Source organism: Theobroma cacao, chromosome 4 (assembly GCF_053813885.1).
Source record: "Theobroma cacao isolate CCN51 chromosome 4, ASM5381388v1, whole genome shotgun sequence".
Lineage (NCBI taxonomy): Eukaryota > Viridiplantae > Streptophyta > Magnoliopsida > Malvales > Malvaceae > Theobroma > Theobroma cacao.
In genome coordinates this window covers 33,792,805-33,814,720 of record NC_142642.1, presented here as the reverse complement: position 1 = coordinate 33,814,720, position 21,916 = coordinate 33,792,805, and the positions used below count along the sequence as shown (strand labels likewise).

Below are 21,916 nucleotides of genomic sequence, written 5' to 3'. Positions count from 1 at the left end.
TGAAATATTAAACAAAATAAAAATATAAAAAATAACTAAAAAATTTAAAGGGGTGGAGTAACTTAGGTTCTATGGTTGTAATAAGAAGTTTATCATACTTAAATTAAACAAGTCAGAACGAAAAATTATTTTTATAATTATTACTAACTTCATATCTCATTTTTCATCTAACATAATGTAAGTTATTCATTTAAATTTAATTTTAAGTATACATTTTTTTTTTCAATTTTTTTATAAAAGGAGAATTCAAATTTAATTTTTGCAAAGAAAATAAATTAATGTACATATTTGACAATCAAATAATCAAGTATGAAAATATTTTTTTATATTTTTTAATGATATAAATATTTTACACTTAAATATTTAATTTATTAATAAGTACATCTACTATCTATTTAAAGAGTTGTATTTTTAATTTTTTTTTGATTTAGTCTATTGACATCTCAATTTTATTCAATTTAATTCATGTACTATATATTTTTATTTAATTTAATCCTTATAACTTGGTACAAAAATTTCTTTTTAGAAATTTTTTTATCTATCATGTCATATTGACATGTCAGCATGTCAGTGCCACGTCAACATTGTCATGTTATCAAGTTGACGCAATGTGACATGCCATGTCATTGAGTGGATACCACGTTATCAAAATATGTCACGTCAGTACTAATGTTATATTTTTAATTGTAAAATTAAATGTCGTTAGTATGAGGGATTAAATTGAAATAATTTTTAAAATAAAAGATTTAAATTGTTTCGATTTTGAATATAACGATTAAATTGAACAAAAGCATTAATATAGGGACTTGGTTGGTATTTTGATTACTTTTTTTATATTTTTAAAGTGAGCCTTAAGATATGTAACCCTTTCATTACTTGGCTTATATAAAAAATGATAAAATAAATATGAAATAAATTACTAATCGAATCATTTGATGATTTTTTTAAATAGATTATGTTGATGTTTTTGATAAATTTGTGTTTTACTTTTATCAATTTTATTAAAAAAATTATGAAAATTTTATTTTCACATTATATTTTGATATAAATATATTATTTAAAAAAAAAAAAGAGTTTATGCCAGAGCTAAAACATTTTATAAATATTTTTTTGTACTAGTCGAGGTGAGGAAGTTGTCGTCTAACATCTTTCTGCATACGTCTCTCTGTTCAAAACCGGGACTTCAGCGCCCAGCCACCATTTCCACGGAATCTCTCCCTTCTTCCGTACATTTCTTCTCTTATTACGAACTTTTTCCTCCCCTAAACTTCAAATAAATAAAACCCATCATCATCCAGGGTTTTATCAAAGATCCATATAGGAATTAAGGCCGTGTTTGGCTTCTGGATGATTAGATGTGAGAAATGGGTTCAAAAAAGAAAAAGAAACGAGGAGGAGGTGGAGGAGGAGGAGGAGGAGGAGGGAGGAGGAGTAAAGGAAGGGCTTCTCTGAAAGATCATAATTCTCATGATGGAGATGATAATGAGCTTCTTTCTGAAGAGATCACTGCTCTGTATGTTCTCAATAAATTTTTACCCTCTCAATCCTTTTTCTCATTGCGCCTTTTTAATCTTTGCATTCAAACTATATAACAAAAATACATCGTTTGTGCTAAACTTACTGAGGATAATGGATATGATCTTAAATAGGGCATAGTGACCGATGATATTTTGATTTGATAGTTAAATTTTGGAGGACTACTGGTAGAATTTGGGAATGGTTAGCCGAGGTTGAGAAAAGATTAAGGGTCTTATTGAGCTTATGTTGGTTGAAGGTTTTTAAGTGGTGATACTTGTATATCCCGGGTCGATTAAATTTTCAGTATTCTGGATACTCAAACACGGGAAAGGCCTCTCACCTATTGCCAGTATGATTATAGATTGGAGGCCTATTATAAATTTTCACAAAATGATTATAGAACTTAAGAAATTTGGATAGATTTGTGCTTAAGGTTAAAGTTCTTTACACTAAATTTAGTATTGTTTGATTTTGATATCTTAAATAATATATACATTTATATATATTTATTTATATATTGATTTAGCTGTTTTTGTTTTCCCTAAAACTGCATTATTAATTTATGATGCACTGAATTTTGCATTAACATGTTGAACTCTTATAGTATTTCCAGTAAAAGAATAACCCACTTTTATTGACATATCCCTCCATCATAAATTGAGGGGCTCTTTTGAAATTTTTTTTACTCTTACTTTAGCATGTTTGCAATTATTCTTTGTTTTAGGAATTTGAAGTAGCGAATTTTTTGGCACATAGAATTGCATTTTATTTCAAATTTCTGTATTTTTAGGTGTGCAATATTTCAGGAAGACTGCAAAGTTGTCTCCGGGTCACCTCTGCAAATCAGTATTCAGCTCAGGTTTTTGCTATTTTTGTGTTGTATCGAACTTGTTAGGTGAGCTCTTACTTTTCCTAATCTTAGTTTTGCAAATTATGAAATTTGAACAGGCCTTACTCGAAGGATATGGGTTATGAGGACCTTGATGTTTCTGCTCTCCTCTTAGTTAGGTAAGTTAAAATTATTGATGAATATTGTTTTATGTTTCATTTTACATCAACATATGTATTCTTTTCATTTTTTCTTTTCCTTGTTTATCAGGTGCTTGCCGGGTTATCCTTACAAGTGCCCAAAGTTGCAGATCACTCCAGAGAAAGGCCTGACAAAAAGCGAGGCTGATAATCTTTTGTCTCTGCTTAATGATCAGGTTTGGATTGACTTGTATTGTTATCTATTTCATAAAAGCTTTGCTGGTGACAGCAATAAATAATGCTGATAATCTCTGATAATAAATGGTAGCATGTTGTCTTTATCATTCTAGAAGCTTGGGTTAGTGCAGATTATTTTCCACTAAGAGCATGTTGCGTATTTATCAAAAATAGAAATTCAGAATTTATGTTGTACAAGCATAACCATTTTGTGCTCTGCTTTTTGCTTGGCATGTTGTAAACTTAGTGACTACTATTTTCTCTACTTGCTTTTTTCCAGGCAAATGCTAATGCACGAGAAGGACGAGTAATGATTTTTAATTTGGTGGAAGCTGCTCAAGAGTTCCTGTCAGAAATTGTTCCGGTGGCTCAGTCACATGAATCTGTATGCTTTTGTCCTCTATAATAATTAGTGTTTCATTTTTTCTTCTTGCCATTTATTTTTATTGATCCAAATTCATTCCTTTAGTTTGATTTCATGAGCAGTTCCTGGTATCCCTTGCTCAAGTTGTCACAGTTACTATCCATGTTGTGCTTAATGATGTCTTCTATATACTTGATAATTTTATGTGATTTTGTCTCTTTTTAACATATTGAACTTTAATTTTTTATCTAGTTTTCATTTATTGATTTTGTTTGAGGTATTGCTCTAAATTAACATGTAAATACCTTCGTGGACCATAAGTTGGTTATATAAGATGTTTTCTTTGCTTGTCTGAATGGCTTTCAAAATATAAGTTTGTTGTTTATGGAGATCTCTATATGAATTTTCTTTTTCTTGTTGCCAAGAGGGACGTGGGGATCTTTTCTCTCTGAAATATATATCTATTCCTTTTTTTTTTTTCATTTAATAATATCTACTCCTTTGGTTTGAGAAATATGGAGTATGAGTGAAGATAAAGATATGTATAAGGAAGTAGTTTCAATTCTAACAACCAGTGAGGTGATGGTAGTGACTTCCTATTACAGTGCTATAATCTGTCTAAACTCTTATCTCTTTTCTTTATTGATGGATGAACTTTCTTGGAATATTCAAGCTGATATTTCTTGGTTCATACTATTTTCAGATGATATTTTAGTAGATGTGAGTAAGGTGGGAGGAGTAGTTTAGATTTTGAACATTTTATGTTAAGGAGGACCAAAACTGAATATAAAGTATAAGTTTTCTAAAACTAAAACTAGAGAGGAAGATAAAGTTAAAATAAATAAGTAGGAAGTTCCTCAGAGTGATTGTTTCAGTATTTATGTTTGATTTTTGATGACCCTAGGCCCTAAGGAAGAACCTTAAGGCGATATTTCAGCATAGGATTAGAGCAGGAAAATGGAGAAGTGCTGCATGGATATCGTCCGACTATGAGTGATTGCCTAGGTTGGAGGAAAATTTGGTGAAATAGCCATCATGTACAGCTTTATAATAGGTACTGGATGTTGGGTGGTAAAATGGCATCTCCACAAATAATTTGATTGAAATGAGGATGTTAAGATAGATTCCTAGCCCTACCAAATAAGATATTAGTTATAAGAAGATAGAGGTGGTGCCTATTTAGGATTAATTAAGGGAGAGGCAACTTAGATCATATGCAACTTAGACCTAGGGATACTCTGTTATGTGAGATCGATTTGTGCCAAGTTGGATAAACTAAAAGAGGTACGGATAGACTAAAAATAACATGAGTTGAGGTCATTTAAAAAGAAAAATAGAAGACTTAGCTTCCTTTGATCCTTCATGGGTTGTAACCTTTAATTGAATGGAACAGACAAAATGGCTTAATGAAGCCAAGTGCAACCTTTGGAATTAAGACGTAGTTGACTTGGGCTTTTTGTTCATTCTTTTATAAGATAAAGCATGTTAACTTTTGGTATTTTTTCCTTCTATTTTTTCTGCTTGTTTATTTACGTATCCTGTCTTGATTTATCCTTCTTCTTTGAAGCTTTTATATTCAACCACAGGAAGCAGTGGCCAGTTGCTCCAGAAGGATGTTGCAATTTCAAGTAACAAGAGTTGCTCTTCTAGGGGGCCTTTTGTTTATGGTTTTATAGATCTTTTCAGTGGATCTGGAGAGTCATGGAATTGGCCTATGGATATGGACAAAAACAGAGGTATAGTTTCTGCAGTACAGTCACATCTATCAGATGGTTCAAAACTGGGATATAATGTTCGAGAAAAGAAACTTGAGAAGAATCCAATGTCATTGGCAATGCAAGAAAAAAAGCAAGTTCTGTCACCTTTACCTGTTGCAAAATTGGATAACCTTAAAGAAGAAAGTGAAGATGACAGTAAGAGCATATCTACTGCTGATTCAAGCAATTTTTTAATGGAGGACTTGGGTAGAAATGGCATGAAAGGTGAGAAAGAGGTAAGTCATACTGGCTTGGTTTTTGATATTTTAAAGCATCTTTATCTCTAGCATTCTTATTTTACTTTTATTTCTGCTGCCTAACATTGCTATAGTAGAAAACATTCCTTGAAGTTTTTACATGCTCACAAAAATATAATTTCTCATAACTATATGCTGAAATTGGATTACAGAGATACTTATTGTTCAGTATGATTGCTTTTGCTCCATGGTTTAAATACATGACTTTTAAAAAATCCTAGCTGATGGGTGGGGGAGGTGAGAACATCCCCCTCAGTCTATAGATGAAAAAAAATTCTCTCTCTCTCTCTTTCTCTCTCTTCCGGTCCTTTTTTGCATCCTGTTAAAATTAGAAGGAAGAAAAATGATCATTTCAATCTGAGTGAAGAATGTATATTTATAATTTATTGCTTTCAATTGAATGAATAGATCTTGAAGTAATGCAGACCATTTTTATTTCCTGCTTTATATGTCTTCTTAAAATTCACATACTTTTGAAAATTTGTGCACAAAATAATTCTTTTTTCTTGTAAATGCTTTCCTATTTATAATGTCACAGCTTGTCTAAACCTGATAATAACTCATCTTACTTGAATATATCCTTATCTTGTTTCATAACCTGGGTGTTGTCTTCATCCACCCTTTTACCTGTATTGTATCGAACACTGGGTCACGAGAATATGAGAAGCATAAGTTACTTGTGAAACAAGTATGAGGGGGGAGTAAATATCCATAAAATATTGAAACAAGTATGATGGGGGAGTAAATATATATGTACAATTGAGACCAAAGATCAAGAAATTGGAGAGAAGCTCCAATCATAGCAAACTGTATCAGCATCACGAGTAGGTGACTGTGTAAAAGTCACAGGACTCTGTGTCTAAGAAGCCTGTACAAGTTGAGTGGGATCCTTAGTGAAGTGACTAATATGGGCTTTGTAAAGTGTTTTATATATTTTATGACAAAGTAACTTGTCAAAGCTGTTCTGATTTACTAGCATCACTGTGTGGAATCTCTATTCTTGTCCTTCTTTTGCAAGTGAATGGATAACTATTTCTGGACAAGAGGGCTTAAAACCAAGCAGGCTGGAACAATGCTATTGTTTCTATCCTGATGTAAAATTAAATGTGAACCTTGTTAGTCTGAAGACATGAGATAAGTAACTGCAAGAATTCTAGGGCTTCTCGCTCTTCAAAAGGCAAAAATGAAGGGTTGGAAATGTTTGCACAAAGTACAATAAAGAAAAGTTGTTTTTAAAAGAAGATGGAACAAGAATGGAGATACATTGATTTAGAAATTGTAAAACTAAATTAATTTATGGTGTTAGTTCTTAAATTTGGCACCTAAAGAAAGTTCAAATTGACAAGATTAAAGAATGGGCGACCATTAAACACTAAATTGTAATAATCAAAATCATTTTTATTTCATGGCTTAATTCTATGTGGAACATTACATAGGCATTAGTTAATTTTGTAGGATATTGTTCTTGAGGAAACAGAGGATGATGATGGTGATCTTGAAAGTGACCCTTGGGAGTCCTTATCTTCTGCATCCTTAGCTGATGATCGTGCATCAGAAGCCATTGAAAAAGATCTAATGATGGTAACTTTTTCACATTTTCTCAATTCTCTTATTTTTCAACATGTAAACTTAATTTGCTTTAAGGGACAACTTTGTCTAATACATTTTCATTTACAAGTATAGGTTCATCTGCTTCGCCTTGCTTGTGCTTCTAAAGGACCATTAAATGATTCGCTGCCACAGATTATAACAGAGCTGTACAACCTAGGTGTATGTCATTAATACCATTCTGCTTGTTGGAAAAAGGAAAACAAAAGTATGACTGTCTTTAGATTTAAAATATTTGAAATCTGCTTGCTTTATTAAATGGTGATTCTCTGATGATTTGAATTCAGATGTTCTCAGAATGGGTGCGGGATTTAGCTTTTAAATCATCTTCAACATTCAATAAAACCTTTGATCACACTTTCTGTCAGCATATGGTTGTCACTTATTGTTCCTTGTCCTTTATTGTTGTCCTTATTTTTTGGCAATGAGCCCCAATTCTGATTCTCATTATAATTTTTTATACATTTATTCAGGTTTCATCCAAAGTTTCTGCATTTTGGAAACCTGCTTCTGATTTGGGAGGGGAAAGTGCATCTCTCCCAAGCTCTCGATATCTCAATGACTTTGAGGAGCTACAATCCCTTGGTATTACATTTCTTCCATTATACCTTTTCATATGCATCTATTTCTCCAGTTGAAGAAGTATATTGGTGATCCTGATTTGATCTTAGAACTAAATTGTAGAGCTGTAATGGCTTTGCTTTGGATATTGGATAGTTGATCAGGTTAACATATTCATGTTTCAAACGATGAAAGTTCTTGAAGTTTTCACATTCACCTGCACAGGAACAGTGGTAATGTTGTATTTGTACACAATGAAAATGGCCTCCACAAATAGTGGACCTTACTTGCTTGGAATCCTTGTTATTGCAATGCTGGATTCTGGATGCTACTTCTCTGTTTATCTTTCTGTGTTTTGTTTTTTTTTTGGTACAACATCTTGAACCAAGGATTTCTACTGTAAACCCCTTTCACCTTACCGCCTGAGTGAAGCCCAAGTGGCATTCAACTTTGCTATGTAATTCAATATTTCAATCTCTCCTTGTCAATATTTTAGTTTTACCAACCTCACCTGATATAATGCTTATTTTATGGACTTCTTTGTTCTGTTTTGTTTTTGTTTTCTTTTAAGCCGTGTGTAGCATTTCATTTACAAGATTATCCTAATTTTCTGTAAACTTTAAGACTACTTAGACTTCTTCTTTTGATGGTAATAGGCCATGGTGGTTTTGGCCATGTTGTATTGTGCAAAAATAAGCTAGATGGAAGACAGTATGCTGTGAAGAAAATTTGCCTTAAGGACAAAAACCTGCCTGTTAATGATCGAATCTTGAGGTAACTTTGTTTCTCATACTATCACTTTAAATAGAGGGATACAGTTATGTACTTCTAAAGATGCTAAATGTTGTAATTATCACTTATTAAACGAACTCATAATTAAGGTGCTTCCAAATTGCTGATGTTTATGTTTCTAGCAAACGGGTTTATGCTTTGAGTATTTGTCAGTTGGATTTTGTCTTGGCTTTTAGTTTCTTAATCTGCTGTAGTTGCAACCTCCATTTACACCTTAGGTTTACCGTTGTGTCGGTTTCTTTAATACTGCCATGGTACTCAATATAAACAAGCTATATAATGGAGATGTTGGCAATGTTGGTGCGATTTGGTGCATAGGAGTACTCAAGTCTTCTTAACTCTTGTTTTTGTTGTCAGCTTCAGACTTAGGATTTGGTCAACTTGTGTTGCATTTATTTAGAAGATTAATCATGGACTGGTATAGATCTCTCTGGTGTAGCCTTTTTCTTTTTTCTTCTTCCTTTCTCAAAATGTAATCAGCATGATCTTGCATGTTTAACGAATGCTTCACTTCTGACTTTTTTTTTTTTTTGGTTATCCTTCTTGCTTCCAATTGGCATTATCTTCCAACATTATATCTGTAGTTAAATCACCTTTTTCATTAAGACATTGCTTTATGGCATCGAATTTTGATACAATTGTTTAATGCTTTACTTGAAAACCATATTTTGTTTACTTTCTCAGTATCTGAATTTTTGCTCTAATCTGTATTATATTTTCTTTAAGTGCAATACCTTCCATCTTTTACCATGCTTGATACCTTCTCATTTGTGCTAATGCATCAATAATGTTGACTGGTGAGGTACTTAGGGAGGTAGCTACACTTTCCCGTTTACAGCATCAGCATGTTGTCCGTTACTATCAGGTAAGGCTGAAGAGCTTTTTACCATTTTGTTTCTCTCTGCAACTTTTGAAATTGTTGATTCTTTACCAACAATCTTTAACCATTCTTTCTTAAGTAGGTCTTATAGAAAGGTAATAAATTGACAGCCTAATTTGCGTTAACCATGGGAAAGATATTAGGAAAATAAAGAAAAGAAATATTTTTGCTTCAAAATTAGGAAACTAATTGCACCCACTTGGTCTTCTATGAAGTTCTAAATATTTGTAAACTTCCAGGCATGGTTGGAAACAGGAGCTGCTAGTTCTTCTGGTGATACTGCATGGGGTTCAGGGACTGCAACAAGCTCCACCTTCAGTAAGGGCACAGGCTTGACTGATGTCCCTGTACAGGAGAACAAACTTGAGTCAACATATCTATATATTCAGATGGAATATTGCCCTAGGTATCACGTTTATTTTTCTTTTATTTATTTATTTGGTTGTCCTAAATTCTTATTCTGAATAATCTACTTCTTACCCTTTACATTTTTTTTATACTTTCTTTTTCTTGTTTTAAATAAGAATAAAAGAAGTGAACTAATGTGAAGCTGTAGATAATCATTGAACATCATTCTTGATACTATGGTTATTTTCTTTTAATGTCACCATGTGGTTGATTGTACCATCAATTATTGGTAATTATATTTGCTTTAGTCTTCATCCTTGTGAAGTAATGCAAGAGTGTAATTTATGTTCTCACAAAGGATAGTTAAAAGAAACTCCTTGGGAAAATTATTTGAATAGGATTTCTTGAATGTGTCTGCTTGAAGCATGTTATTGACTTGAGGTGTTTCTGTTCAACATCCTTTTTCTTTCCTTTTAAAGTTTCATAGAAAATTATGTGAAGTCTTCTGCTGCATGTTAGACTGCTTTTCTTGAACTGATATCCACACACACACACACACACACACACACACACACACATATATAAAAGGAATGCTGACATGGATGCTTATGTGGACAACCTATCTTCTTGATATGTAGGATAATATCTAAATTATGCTATTCATCAAATAACTCTATTCAAAAAATTATTCAAATTCAAAAATAAAAATCTACCAGAGATAGGAAATTTCACATAAATTTTGAATTCAAACATATCAAATTCATAGTTTATCTTTCCTTTCTGAATTTAACCATAGCCAAAAGGTATGTATGCATAGGAATTTTTGAATGTTTTTTTTTTATTAGAATCGATTAGATTTGCCTCTTTCTATTTTGAATTTGAAAGACAAATTTAATTTTTAAAATCTCTAATGGCCTTTATTCAATATTTAGAAAAGGTTGTTTAATCTGGTTAATATCTTATCATTATAATTTTAACAGGTAACTATAATGTTAAGATATTAACCCGATTAACCAGATTAAACAATCTGGTTAGTTTTCTTGATCAGATTCTTGTTCAGTTTCTGGGGAATTTTCTGGAAGAGTCTTTGAGTGTTTGAAAGATTGTATTTGTTTTCTTATTTCATTTTGGTCTTGCTGAAGTTTTCTAATTTCAATTTTGATTTGTTTGATTTCTGCATGTAATTTTTCATTCTTGATTTGCTTTGGTTTTGAAGATTTATTTTTTCAAAGATGATATGTTTTATGTTGTAAATTTGTGGTGTTGGCACTATTGATTTTCCAATTTTTCTGGTTAGATATTTTAAATTATAATTATAAGATATTAACCTGGTTAAACAATCTTTTCTATAATATTGAATACAGGCCAGTAGATATTTTACTGAAAAACCCGTCATTGAAACTTGAGATATAAACAACTTTACTAATAAAAACATAAATATTTGTTCCACTAATTATTCATTACGTAAAACATATATGTATATTTATTAAGCACTACAGAAATTATATTCAGGATTCTCAAACTCAAAATTGAAATGTCACATTTTTTCCAATTAATAATATTAATACAAAACCATCAACTGGTTTATCGCACGGAACTAAAGCTATGTATATTTGCATTTATGTTGTTTATGCTCATCATATATATATGTTCATGTGCTTTTCTATGATTTCATTACTCTATTGCTAACTCATATTTTATTAAAGTAGTTGGGAAATTCCTTGTTCTTTTGTTCTTATCAGTCCTAACTCCCCTAATTCATTTCTTTTATGGTCTGAAGGACTCTTCGTGAAGTCTTTGAATCGTATAATCATTTTGACAAGGAATTAGCGTGGCATTTGTTTCGCCAAATTGTGGAAGGCTTGGCACACATACATGGACAAGGAATTATCCATCGGGACTTAACTCCAAACAATATCTTTTTTGATGCCCGCAACGATATTAAAATCGGAGATTTTGGTCTTGGTAAGATACATATTTGCTATTAGGAAATCACCTTTTGGCTTCCTTTATGCTTTAAAGGGAGAGATTTTTTATCTATTTTACATATTAGTTATGGAACCAAACAAAAGTGGAACTCATTTCATTTGAAAGAATGTTATAGTAAATCTTCATTTACATATTAATATAATGTTTATAGTCATGATTTGTTAAATTCCAAATAAAGCAGATTACACATTTTAAATGAATTTCATTAATGCTTTTTTGGCTTGTTGAATATACAATAAGCCAAAAGAGAACCAAAGTGAATTAAAGGTTCATAAGTTATGCTTTACAATGGCTTGATGACTACGTGCTGTCAAAAATTACCATTATTCCTTGTTGGAAGCTTCTATAAGCAATAAGGCAATTAAATCATATATCATGTTCCAAAGGCAAGTGCTAGCATGTGTACAAAATATAAGTGAATGTTTGATCTTTTGAAAGAGATTCTCTTAATCACCAATTTTTTTTTTTTGAAGAGAATATTGTTCTATTCTTTCAACTTATTACTGCTTATTTGTTTAATTTTACTCTTTTGAAAGGGGCAGGTCTAGGGCCTTTTTTTGTGTGATTTAGTAGTTAGTGTTACTAGTCAGTGAAGAAATTATGTGATGGCCATATTAGTTAAATATTAGGAGCCCAAAATTGAAAATTACATATAAAATTTGTTTTTTCATTCCTCTGGCTTCAGCAAAATTCTTGAGGTTCGAGCAGGTGGACCAGGATGGTGGTTTCCCAATAGATACACCTGGAGTTTCAGTTGATGGTACTGGTCAAGTTGGTACCTATTTTTACACTGCACCTGAAATTGAGCAGGAATGGCCAAGGATTGATGAGAAGGTGAATGATGTTACCTTCTTTGGTTTTATTATTTAGTTCAAGCAGTATGCGTTTTCTTTTTTCTCTTTTGTTGGGAGAGGGGGTAAGGGGAAGTGGGATTCAAATCCAGCTCTGTGAGCAGGAATGCATGCACCTAGCATTGAGTCAAATACCTTATTAGTAGATTATTTGCACTTTACTGTTTCATAGCTTATGATACAACTTTTGTTAGTTGTTTTATCTTCCAGGTTGACATGTTCAGTTTAGGAGTTGTGTTCTTTGAGCTTTGGCATCCGTTTGGGACAGCAATGGAGAGAAACATTGTTTTATCTGATTTGAAACTGAAAGGAGAACTTCCTGCTGCATGGGTAGCTGATTTTCCAGAACAGGCATCATTATTACGATGCTTAATGTCTCAAAGTCCTTCTGGTCGCCCATCTGCCACGGAACTTTTGCAAAATGCTTTTCCTCCACGAATGGAATATGAGCTGTTGGATGGTAAGTAACTAAGTTCTAGACAACATTTTTTCTGGGTCTTCATGCGAGCATATTTTACCTATCATATGTTCGTAAGTGAATTCTTATTGAAGGTTGAATTTATGAGTGATTGGTACATTAGTTTTCGAATGATTAGGAAAAAGAGGGAGAAGGAAAGGAAAGCATATTACAAATTATTGATACATACATGGACATACAACTCTGAGTAGCTTTTCTTATTTCAAACATCCTTTAAGCGATGAACATCTTTGAATGAATATTTGAGCAATATTGAGTATGTAATTTAAACACAAAGCAGTGTTAAAATGAGTTTCTTACTAAGCAAGAAGTGGAAATATTAAAATTAGTAGTTAGAAGGTTTTGCTCCAATGTTTAGCTCAACATAGTACTTTTTTTTTCTGGCTAAAGAAGGATATTAGAAAAGATGGGAGAATGTTTTAGGGAATATTGCTTATGAAGTGCAATTAAAGGGGGAAGGATAGTTTAATGTAAAACTGCCTGGTGTGCTAAGGGGGCATTGAATGATAGTTTTTTTTTTTTTTTAAATGCCTGTCTTGTACCCTTCCTGCGCACAAGGGAGGCACCCCTTTTGGTGTCAGTTAGCATGTATTTTTTTTCTGATTAATGACAACCACATGCATACTTGTTAACCAGAATAATATTCTTTCTCAATTTAACTCATAAAAGACCTCTTAGATAAACTTTTATCCAAGTTAGACTCAAGTGTGCTAATAGGAATTTTGTGAAATCATCTGTCATGCTCTTGTTTCAGTGGGCAAAAACTGAATCTTTCTCTCACTTTGAAAGGGGGAGAAGGGGGAGCGGGTTAGTTTATTAAAAGGATTCTTATGATTTACCTAAAACTGGAAATAGTACATAATTGTAAGCTCTCTAATCAGTTTAAGTAATTTTTTAATGTAATATTGATGCATAACTAGCCTGTAAGTTGTAATATAGTCAAAATATGAAGATGAACTGCCATTGCTCTCTGTTTGTCTGCTGTTTAAGCTCTGGCAGAATTCTCAACATGTCGTAATAGAATAAATGAGCTTTTAGTTTGGCATAATCAAAATTTAGCCACTTGATTCAATCACCAGTTGGCTAATTTCTTTCCCTTCTATATTCAGATATTCTACGTACAATGCAGACTTCCGAGGACACAAGTGTTTATGACAAAGTTGTGCATGCCATTTTTGATGAAGAAATGTTAGGGATGAAAAACAATCACCAGAATGCTGGTAGATTGAGAATGGTTCAACATGATACTTCTTCTATCCAGTTTGCAGATTTAGACACAGAACTTCGTGATTATGTTGCTGAAATCTCCAGGGAAGTGTTCAAACAGCATTGTGCTAAGCATCTTGAAATAATACCCATGTGCTTGCTGGATGATTGTCCACAGTTCTATAGGTACCCCTCCTAGTCAAAATCCTCATTTTTTTTTGTTAAAACGTACTGCTGGCTAATTTTATTTGGTTTTGTACGGTAAGGAATACTGTCAAACTTCTGACTCATGGAGGAGATATGCTTGAACTCTGTCATGAGCTGCGTCTACCATTTGTTAGTTGGATAGTAGCAAACCAGGTATTGTGTACAAACTTCTCTCAAAAGTTGGACCCGTGTTTTCATTTTATCATCTTTCTGTTTTTGTTCCTCTTTGTTGGGACATTGCAAACGTAAACCAGTTACTCTCTCCATTTCAAAATTACTATTGCATTGACTTTTTCAAGCCATATTTGTCTTTATATTTTATAAAGTTGATTCATTGACATATAATTGTTTATTGACAATATAAATTCTTGAAGCCGATCTCAACTAGTTTGGCTCTAAGGCTTGGTTGAGTTGCTTTGAGTTGTTTTCATCAAAATTATCTTTTATTTTCATATATTCCCTTTTAGACTCATTAAGTTTTCAAGGGATTTTTAACTGTTTAGTTTTAAATAAATTTGTCATAACTTTTTGAAAAGGTCAACTATGGCAATACTTTTGGAACAGAGGTACTATTTAATGTACAAGCTTGGTGAATACCACGTTCTCCATTTATGTGGTCCCAATTTAGACCAGCTTTGTAAAGTTTCTGTTATCTTAAATCATATCACAATATTTTGCATTTCTTAACTTAGGATAGGTTATAAACTTCCACTGTTGCTTGTTTGGCTGCTAGTTCATATGATTAACAGAAATGCATTTTAATGTTTGAGTTGCGAAGCTGTTGATGTTAGTAAAAAATGATTTCAATTGGTTTAAGATTCAGAAGAAATTCTTGAATTCAAGAGATATGTTGCTGTATTTTTCTTATTAGAAGTAAATTGTGTTTCCTTTCCATTATCTGTTCTTGCGATATAATGACTGTATGGAATTCACAAGATTTTTCTTGCAATTGAGCTTCACTTACAATATAGTATCCAAGTATTGAAAATATAGTATCCAAGTATTGAAATAAAGATGTTAGAAGGACTTCTAGGTAGCAAATTGGTTATTAGCTAAGTATTAGATTTTCTTGAAAGTCTCTAGAAACAGAATTGAGGAGATAATTCAGTGGCTTGTACTTCTTTTTATACTGATATTTATCTATATATTTAGTTTTGTTGAAGCTGAACTGTTTTGCAAAATAAGATAACTGCTTTTTCCTCATTGGTTTTTTCACATACATGCTTATCTTTTTGTCTCTGATCTGCTCTTGTTATTAGATAATTGAATGAGATCTGTTTTAAATAATTTAACTTTCCATTTTGTCTTTCTTAGAAATTTTCATTCAAGCGATATGAGATATCATCTGTTTATAGAAGAGCAATTGGTCATTCACCTCCAAACCGCTATCTTCAGGTATAAAAATTGTAAAACTTATGCTGTGATGCACCTTTTTTCCTACAATGTTTTGAGTTAGTAACATTTATAGTGCTTTCTTGTCAAAACTTATGTTAATTTTTTACAATACGACTGTTGATTCCCAATAGGGTGATTTTGACATTATTGGAGGTGCGTCAGCTTTGACAGAGGCAGAGGCTCTCAAGGTACTGTGTTCTTTGTTTTTTATATTCTCTACTTCTCTATTTATCTATCTATGTTTCCCTGGTTATATAATGTTGTTCTATCTTATACCTGGTTGAGTTTTTAGCTCAACCTTGACTGTTATTCACCTTGAAACTAAAATGAAGACCTAGCCATTCCTCTCTCTCTCTCTCTCTCTCTCTCTCTCTCTCTCTCTCTCAGTGATGTGCTTGGGACCAAATTGTATCATAGTTAGTCCTACTGGGATGCTGATGAAATAACTTCTGGATTGTCTTGTAAAATGTTGGCATGGCTACTTTCCTTTTACAACTGAGAATTGATGTTATGTTACCTACGTTTGTGATATTATGCTTTGAAGATGTTGTAATTACTTTAAAGGTCGCTGCATTTAAATTGTGATTTTCCAGTGACTTGGATACTTTACTTCCTAGACATGTCACCATTCATGAGGAAGGTTTTGGGGCTTCAATTAAAAGCAGGATCTGTTATTCATTTTTCCCAGAGAAATTAAAAAGCACTGTTTATATCAACCTGAAAAGGGACTAGGGCCAAAATGTTAATTTTTATAGCTTTTTTATTCATTATGAATATAATTCTTCAGGACTACTGGATCTGTATTACCATGTCATGCCTGCACTGAGCTTGAGTAATCTGTTATGTGGTTATGTGCTGCCATGTTCTAGTATTAGATTCATTATAGGACTCATCTTGCACTCAATTGCAGGTGACAATGGACATATTAACTCGATTTTTTAACTCAGAATTGTGTGATATTCATCTTAATCATGGGGACCTGCTTGAGGCAATTTGGTCTTGGGCAGGAATCAATGCAGAGCACCGACAGAAAGTAGCTGAGGTATGTTGCTGATTTATAAGATGCATTTTGTTGAGTGTGTGAAGTTTTGATCTGACAATTGCTTCCTTAATTGAATGAAGCTTCTCTCGATGATGGCTTCTTTGCGTCCTCAATCATCTGAATGGAAGTTAAAGTGGGTTGTGATAAGGCGTCAGCTTTTGCAGGTTTGAGGAAACTATGGAACACACACTTAATGCATGTGCCTGTCCTTATGTTAAGTAGCCGTAAAAGTTGCCATTGGAATAATGGTTTTACTGACCTTGTACTACTCAAGAGTCTTATAAAGTTGCAGTGACTGTTGTCATTTGTGTCTATTGAGTATTTGCTTACATGATTACAATTAAATAAGCAGATATACATGCAGTTGGTGGTTTTTATGATAAGGCCTATATTTCCAAGAACAACCAGGTCCTCATTTAAAGTCACGATTTTAGCCAGAGAAGGTTGTTAAGACTTCAAGGATTGTTGTGCTTACTGTACTTGTAAGTTTAGAAGCACACCATGTTGGTTGATAGTGCGTCTGAAATGTGTCAAAAAGTGTATCATTTTGAATTTTTATTTGATTTGAAAAATATTTTGGATGAAGAACCCAGCTTGGGCAGTATATGGTTCCTGCTTAGTTAATGTTCTAACTTTCTGGAGGTGGCAACCCATGTTGCTTGGACTTGACAATTTAGGGGTCACTGCCAGTGTTGGCATGATATGACACAGCTGAGGGTTGAGGATGCATGCTTGACATGTCCTAGGGAATTTTGGATGTGAAACCTCATTTAGCAGATTGCTAGGGCTTCATGTCCCTTTTGGGGATTTTTAATGTATATGACCTGCCAAATTGGGATAGCTTGGCGGCATATATATATATGTACCTGTCCTCCTGACAGTCTTGTGAGCAGTTTCATTAGAATGATCTCTTATGTTGAATTTGCATTTCGATGGTCTATGACAAACTAATGCTATTGATTAGGGTCATGGGGTTTGGACTTCATACAAGATAATTTTAGCTGCCTTAAAGAAGACAAAATTCTTTTACACCAAAATCAGAAACAATTATTTATCTGGTCAGGACATTTTTCTTATAGTTGATGCATAATAAAGTGCAAGGTTCACTTTGATTGTGTTGGTTAACTGCCAAGTTCTTTACTTCTCTTATATGACATGATTCATAAGACCTTGATATGTTGTTCTAGAACCAATGATTCATGATATGATGCTCGAAAGCCCTGTCTTGTAAATTCCCTTCTTTTATGTTTGGTTTAAAAGGGCTGAGCTATGTTGCTGAATGATGAGAATTTTGTAAAATGTAATGCAATATTTTGGCTGTTATTTAATACGTTCTTAAAAAATTATTTACTTTTTGCTTCTTATTCTCATTAGCACATGTAAATGCATGAAGTTACTTTAGAACAAAGAGAAAGTAGGGTAAGAATATTTGTCTCCTAATTATTCAATCGTGATAAAAAGCCACTTTTTAGTATGTGTGCGTTGATAGAAGAATCCAGATTCCAAGTGAACAAATTCTGACTTAAAAATGAATCTTTCTGATTCATGTAGGATGATTCATAATTCTTTGGATGTTATGAGTCAACTGTTCAGGAGAGAAGTAACTTTCGATTGTGCATGCAGTAATAGATACTGTTTTGGCAGTAGTCATATAATTAATGTGTTTCCGGTCACTAGAGCCTGATCATTGTCAAATGCAATTGTGTAGAACTCGTGAAGTGAATTATAGGAAAATCCTGTGTTATTGATGTAACTTAATTCAATGGTTTATGTGTTCTTTTCTAAATTTCATTTTTTCCAGGAACTCAAGTTAGCAGAAGCTACCGTAAATAGATTGCAGACTGTTGGTTTAAGATTCTGTGGAGCTGCAGACCAGGCCCTTCCTCGATTGAGGGGAGCTTTACCAGCTGGTATGGTCTTTATTATTGATCTGAGGAATCATTGAGAGGTATTATACTTATTTCAAGCTCCACTGTCCTGCAGATAAACCTACCCGCAAAGCGCTGGATGAGTTGTCAGACCTCTTTAGTTACTTGAGGGTCTGGAGGATTGAAAAACATGTTTATATAGATGCACTTATGCCACCAACTGAGAGCTATCATAGAGATTTGTTTTTTCAGGTATAGCGATCCACCTTTATGTGTGTATGTTTGTTTATGTCCTTTGTAGTCGAATGTGAATGCTCATTTGCATATGTTTATATAACCTTTACCATACCATTGTGTCACAGTAGTGATTGTTGATCATAGTTACCATAGGCATCGATCTTTGAGACAGTAATTGCTAACTTTCTGATATGCATATTCATGACTCCAAATTATGTTACTCTTTAGTTTTTTTTCCCCTTCTTAAAGTGGCTCATCTTGGACACTTGAACTCATTATCTTGCACTTAGATGCTCATGAAATGTGCCCAAAATTTTTAATCCCAATGCTTTATTCAACCCCATCATCTCAAGATTCTTGGATTTGATTTGTTTGAATTGCATTGGAAATAGCCCAGGCAGGGGCTTGTACAAAGTGAAGAAAATTTGGACAATTGGTCTGATTTTTATAGTGCGACCCATTTATGTATGAGAAACACTGACAATTGTTGTTTTAGTTACTGTTTGACACTCTCTCTTATCTGCAGTCACTTAATTTTATAGGAGAAACTGCTAACCTGATGCGGCCATTATCACTAACTAAAAAATGTGCGTTTGCAAAACCCATTTGTAACTTGCTATCACTGGTTGGAATTGAGGTTGACATTGCCATACAAATGAAAGTGTTGAACTCAACAGTCAAAGTGACTCTCTACCAGTATTCACGACTGCCAGTATTCTAGATAACTAATATTCTAAGTTGTTGCCCAGATATACTTAGGAAAGGAGAACCATCCTGGATCACTTACTGAAGGTGCATTGCTTGCTGTTGGTGGTCGCTATGACTATCTGCTTCATCAAATGTGGGATCATGAATATGTAGGTTATGCACCTGTGATTCCTTTCCTGCTTTTCATTTTTTTCATACATTTGTATATGCGTAAGCACTTGACCATGCAACATAAATGTGTAATGAACACACAGTTACTCATCTAGGTAAGAGTGGTTTCAATACGTAATAAAAGTCAATTTATGAGGTGCTGTCTTATGTCTAAGGAACTATCAAATAAAAGTTATATAACCACTTTACTTCCATTTCTCATTTAATTTAATACTTACTATAAATAGTGGATTAGTATTCCAGCAATCTTGATTACTATCCATGACAATGTTCCCAGTCTTAACTGCATTTGTAATTCATAATCAAATAACCAGGGTTGCTTAATTTTACTAGTATTTGTTTGCTAGTACCCTGGTATAGTTACATAATTTCAAGCATAATAGCACATCTCGGATATTTAGTTAGCGATAAATGTTCTTTTTTTTTCTGGCTCCATCCAGAAAACGAATCCTCCAGGTACTGTTGGTACCAGCCTTGCACTTGAGACTATAATCCAGCATTGTCCTGTAGATTTCAAGCCTATTAGGTGCAGTTTCTTCCTATTGGTTATCTTCGTCTTTTATGTCTTAAATTTTATTCTTTGACCATACTCTTGGGCCATCAACTTTGTGTTGCTGCAGAAATGAAGCTACCACCAGCGTCCTTGTTTGTTCAAGAGGAGGAGGTGGTCTGTTAATTGAACGCATGGAACTTGTCGCTGAATTGTGGAAGGAGAATATCAAGGTTGGATATAGTACCTTTTTTTTAACCTGAATGTACGATGCAATATTGTTGTTTGAACTATCTTGGTTGCTTCATACTCATTTGTCATTCTTATACATCAGGCTGAGCTTGTTCCTATACCTGATCCAAGCCTCACAGAGCAATATGAATATGCAAGTGAACATGAGATAAAATGTCTTGTTATCATAACAGACATGGGTGTATCTCAAACTGGCTTTGTTAAGGTAATTCTAATTTGGGAGGCTATTTTTTATTTTCGTTTTAAATTTTTTGCTGCTGCAATCGTTTTAATCAAATCAAAATTTGTTACATATCTATGATAATATCTTTAGGTTCGTCATCTTGATCTTAAGAAGGAGAAAGAGGTGCAGAGAAAAGATCTTGTCAGGTTTCTCTTGAATGCGATGGGGACACAATTTAGAAACCCTTTAGTTTGGAGCTAGTTCTGTCTTCATCAAATATCAGGTTCTTATTGGCCCTAGTCATGATTCATCCCTACTAGCTATGATTTTCAGAATATAATCATGATGCTTTAAGAGGAGATTTCTTTTCTCATTTTATTGTGAATTGAATGCATGTTATTGACCCTTCAAACAATAGGTATATGACAAGGATTTCTTATCTGCTGTCTCCTGTTGCCCCAGATGAAGCAAACCGTGTACATCGATTTGCGTGAATTTGCTGCTGAGAAGTTTTTTGCAGTTTTAGGTTTTTGTTGTACTATGAGTGAAATTATATTACATGCTACATAATTCAGTCGAAACTAGTGTAACTATGTAAGCTCTCACAGGTCAATGTATTCAATAGAATAGGAAAAAACATAAATGAATTATCAATGATATAGTTATCACGGAGGAAAATCACAATAATACATCATATTTGTTGGTTTGGGTAAGACCTTGTTCGCTCCAATCTCTCTCTGCATGTGTGTGTGTGTGTGTGTACGCACATAATACAGATTGCATGGATTCCAATAAGAATCCGACACATCACACCGGTGGTTCCCCAGTTCGCTTTCCATTTGCAACCGCTGTTGAAAATGGAGTTAAAGAATTAGTTTGTGTAGTTGTCCTGTCTGGTAAGAGTTTGAGGTCCTTTCCAAGTTTTGATTAAGTGCTTGTAATATTACAAAAAATAGTGCTCTGTTTACGCTTTGTGATGATATGGGTCCTGAATAATCAGGATCCCTCATATTTTAATGGATCTGTTCTCTATGATTCTACTCTGAGGTGGATATGAAGTCTGTAGAAACTTAACCAAGCGAGCTGGTACATTTTGTTGTGTGGTGTTTTGCTTTGTTTTACTGCTGTTTAATTCTTCACATTTGCCTTTTCTAGTAATTCTTTAGTGGTTAAATGCATTGGTGGTCTTTAACATTTTAGCTGAGTTTCACTCTGATTCCTAACTTGTCATTGATCTATTTATGTCCCAAACCCATCTGTGAATATCTTTACAAATTAACCTTTCCATCAGAAAGTTTCAATGGAGTCGATGAAAATTGTTTATGTAGGTGACGACCTTTTAGACATCTAAGTATAACTGTTTCTATTAAAATTGTTTATAGATATCTGCTTATTGAGTCTATCAAAATTATCACAAAAATTTGAATGACATCATCCTAATCACAAATTTTGAATATAATAAATAAATATTTACGAAATTGATATTATTCTCGAATTATTGATAAAAGTAATTTATGATTTTAAATGATGATCCATTAAATTTTTATGATAATCCTCGATTACAGGAT

General features: G+C 33.2%; 1 protein-coding gene across 1 annotated transcript; it reads left to right on the top strand.

Moving 5' to 3' along the window:
- The first annotated feature begins 1,364 nt into the window (after nucleotides 1-1,364).
- Nucleotides 1,365-21,061, top strand: GCN2 (protein kinase family protein). The gene is made up of 30 exons (XM_018119960.2): nucleotides 1,365-1,513; nucleotides 2,309-2,377; nucleotides 2,467-2,526; nucleotides 2,618-2,723; nucleotides 3,005-3,109; nucleotides 4,656-5,081; nucleotides 6,558-6,683; nucleotides 6,786-6,872; nucleotides 6,998-7,084; nucleotides 7,184-7,295; nucleotides 7,928-8,045; nucleotides 8,874-8,928; nucleotides 9,183-9,349; nucleotides 11,072-11,256; nucleotides 11,966-12,114; nucleotides 12,342-12,591; nucleotides 13,719-14,001; nucleotides 14,082-14,175; nucleotides 15,337-15,417; nucleotides 15,549-15,605; nucleotides 16,328-16,459; nucleotides 16,540-16,623; nucleotides 18,261-18,369; nucleotides 18,443-18,579; nucleotides 19,314-19,421; nucleotides 19,884-19,969; nucleotides 20,064-20,166; nucleotides 20,268-20,390; nucleotides 20,499-20,631; nucleotides 20,767-21,061. The coding sequence occupies exons 1-29, from the start codon at nucleotides 1,365-1,367 to the stop codon at nucleotides 20,607-20,609; spliced, it is 3,759 nt and encodes a 1,252-aa protein (XP_017975449.1). The 3' UTR covers nucleotides 20,610-20,631; nucleotides 20,767-21,061.
- Nucleotides 21,062-21,916: the final 855 nt, after the last annotated feature.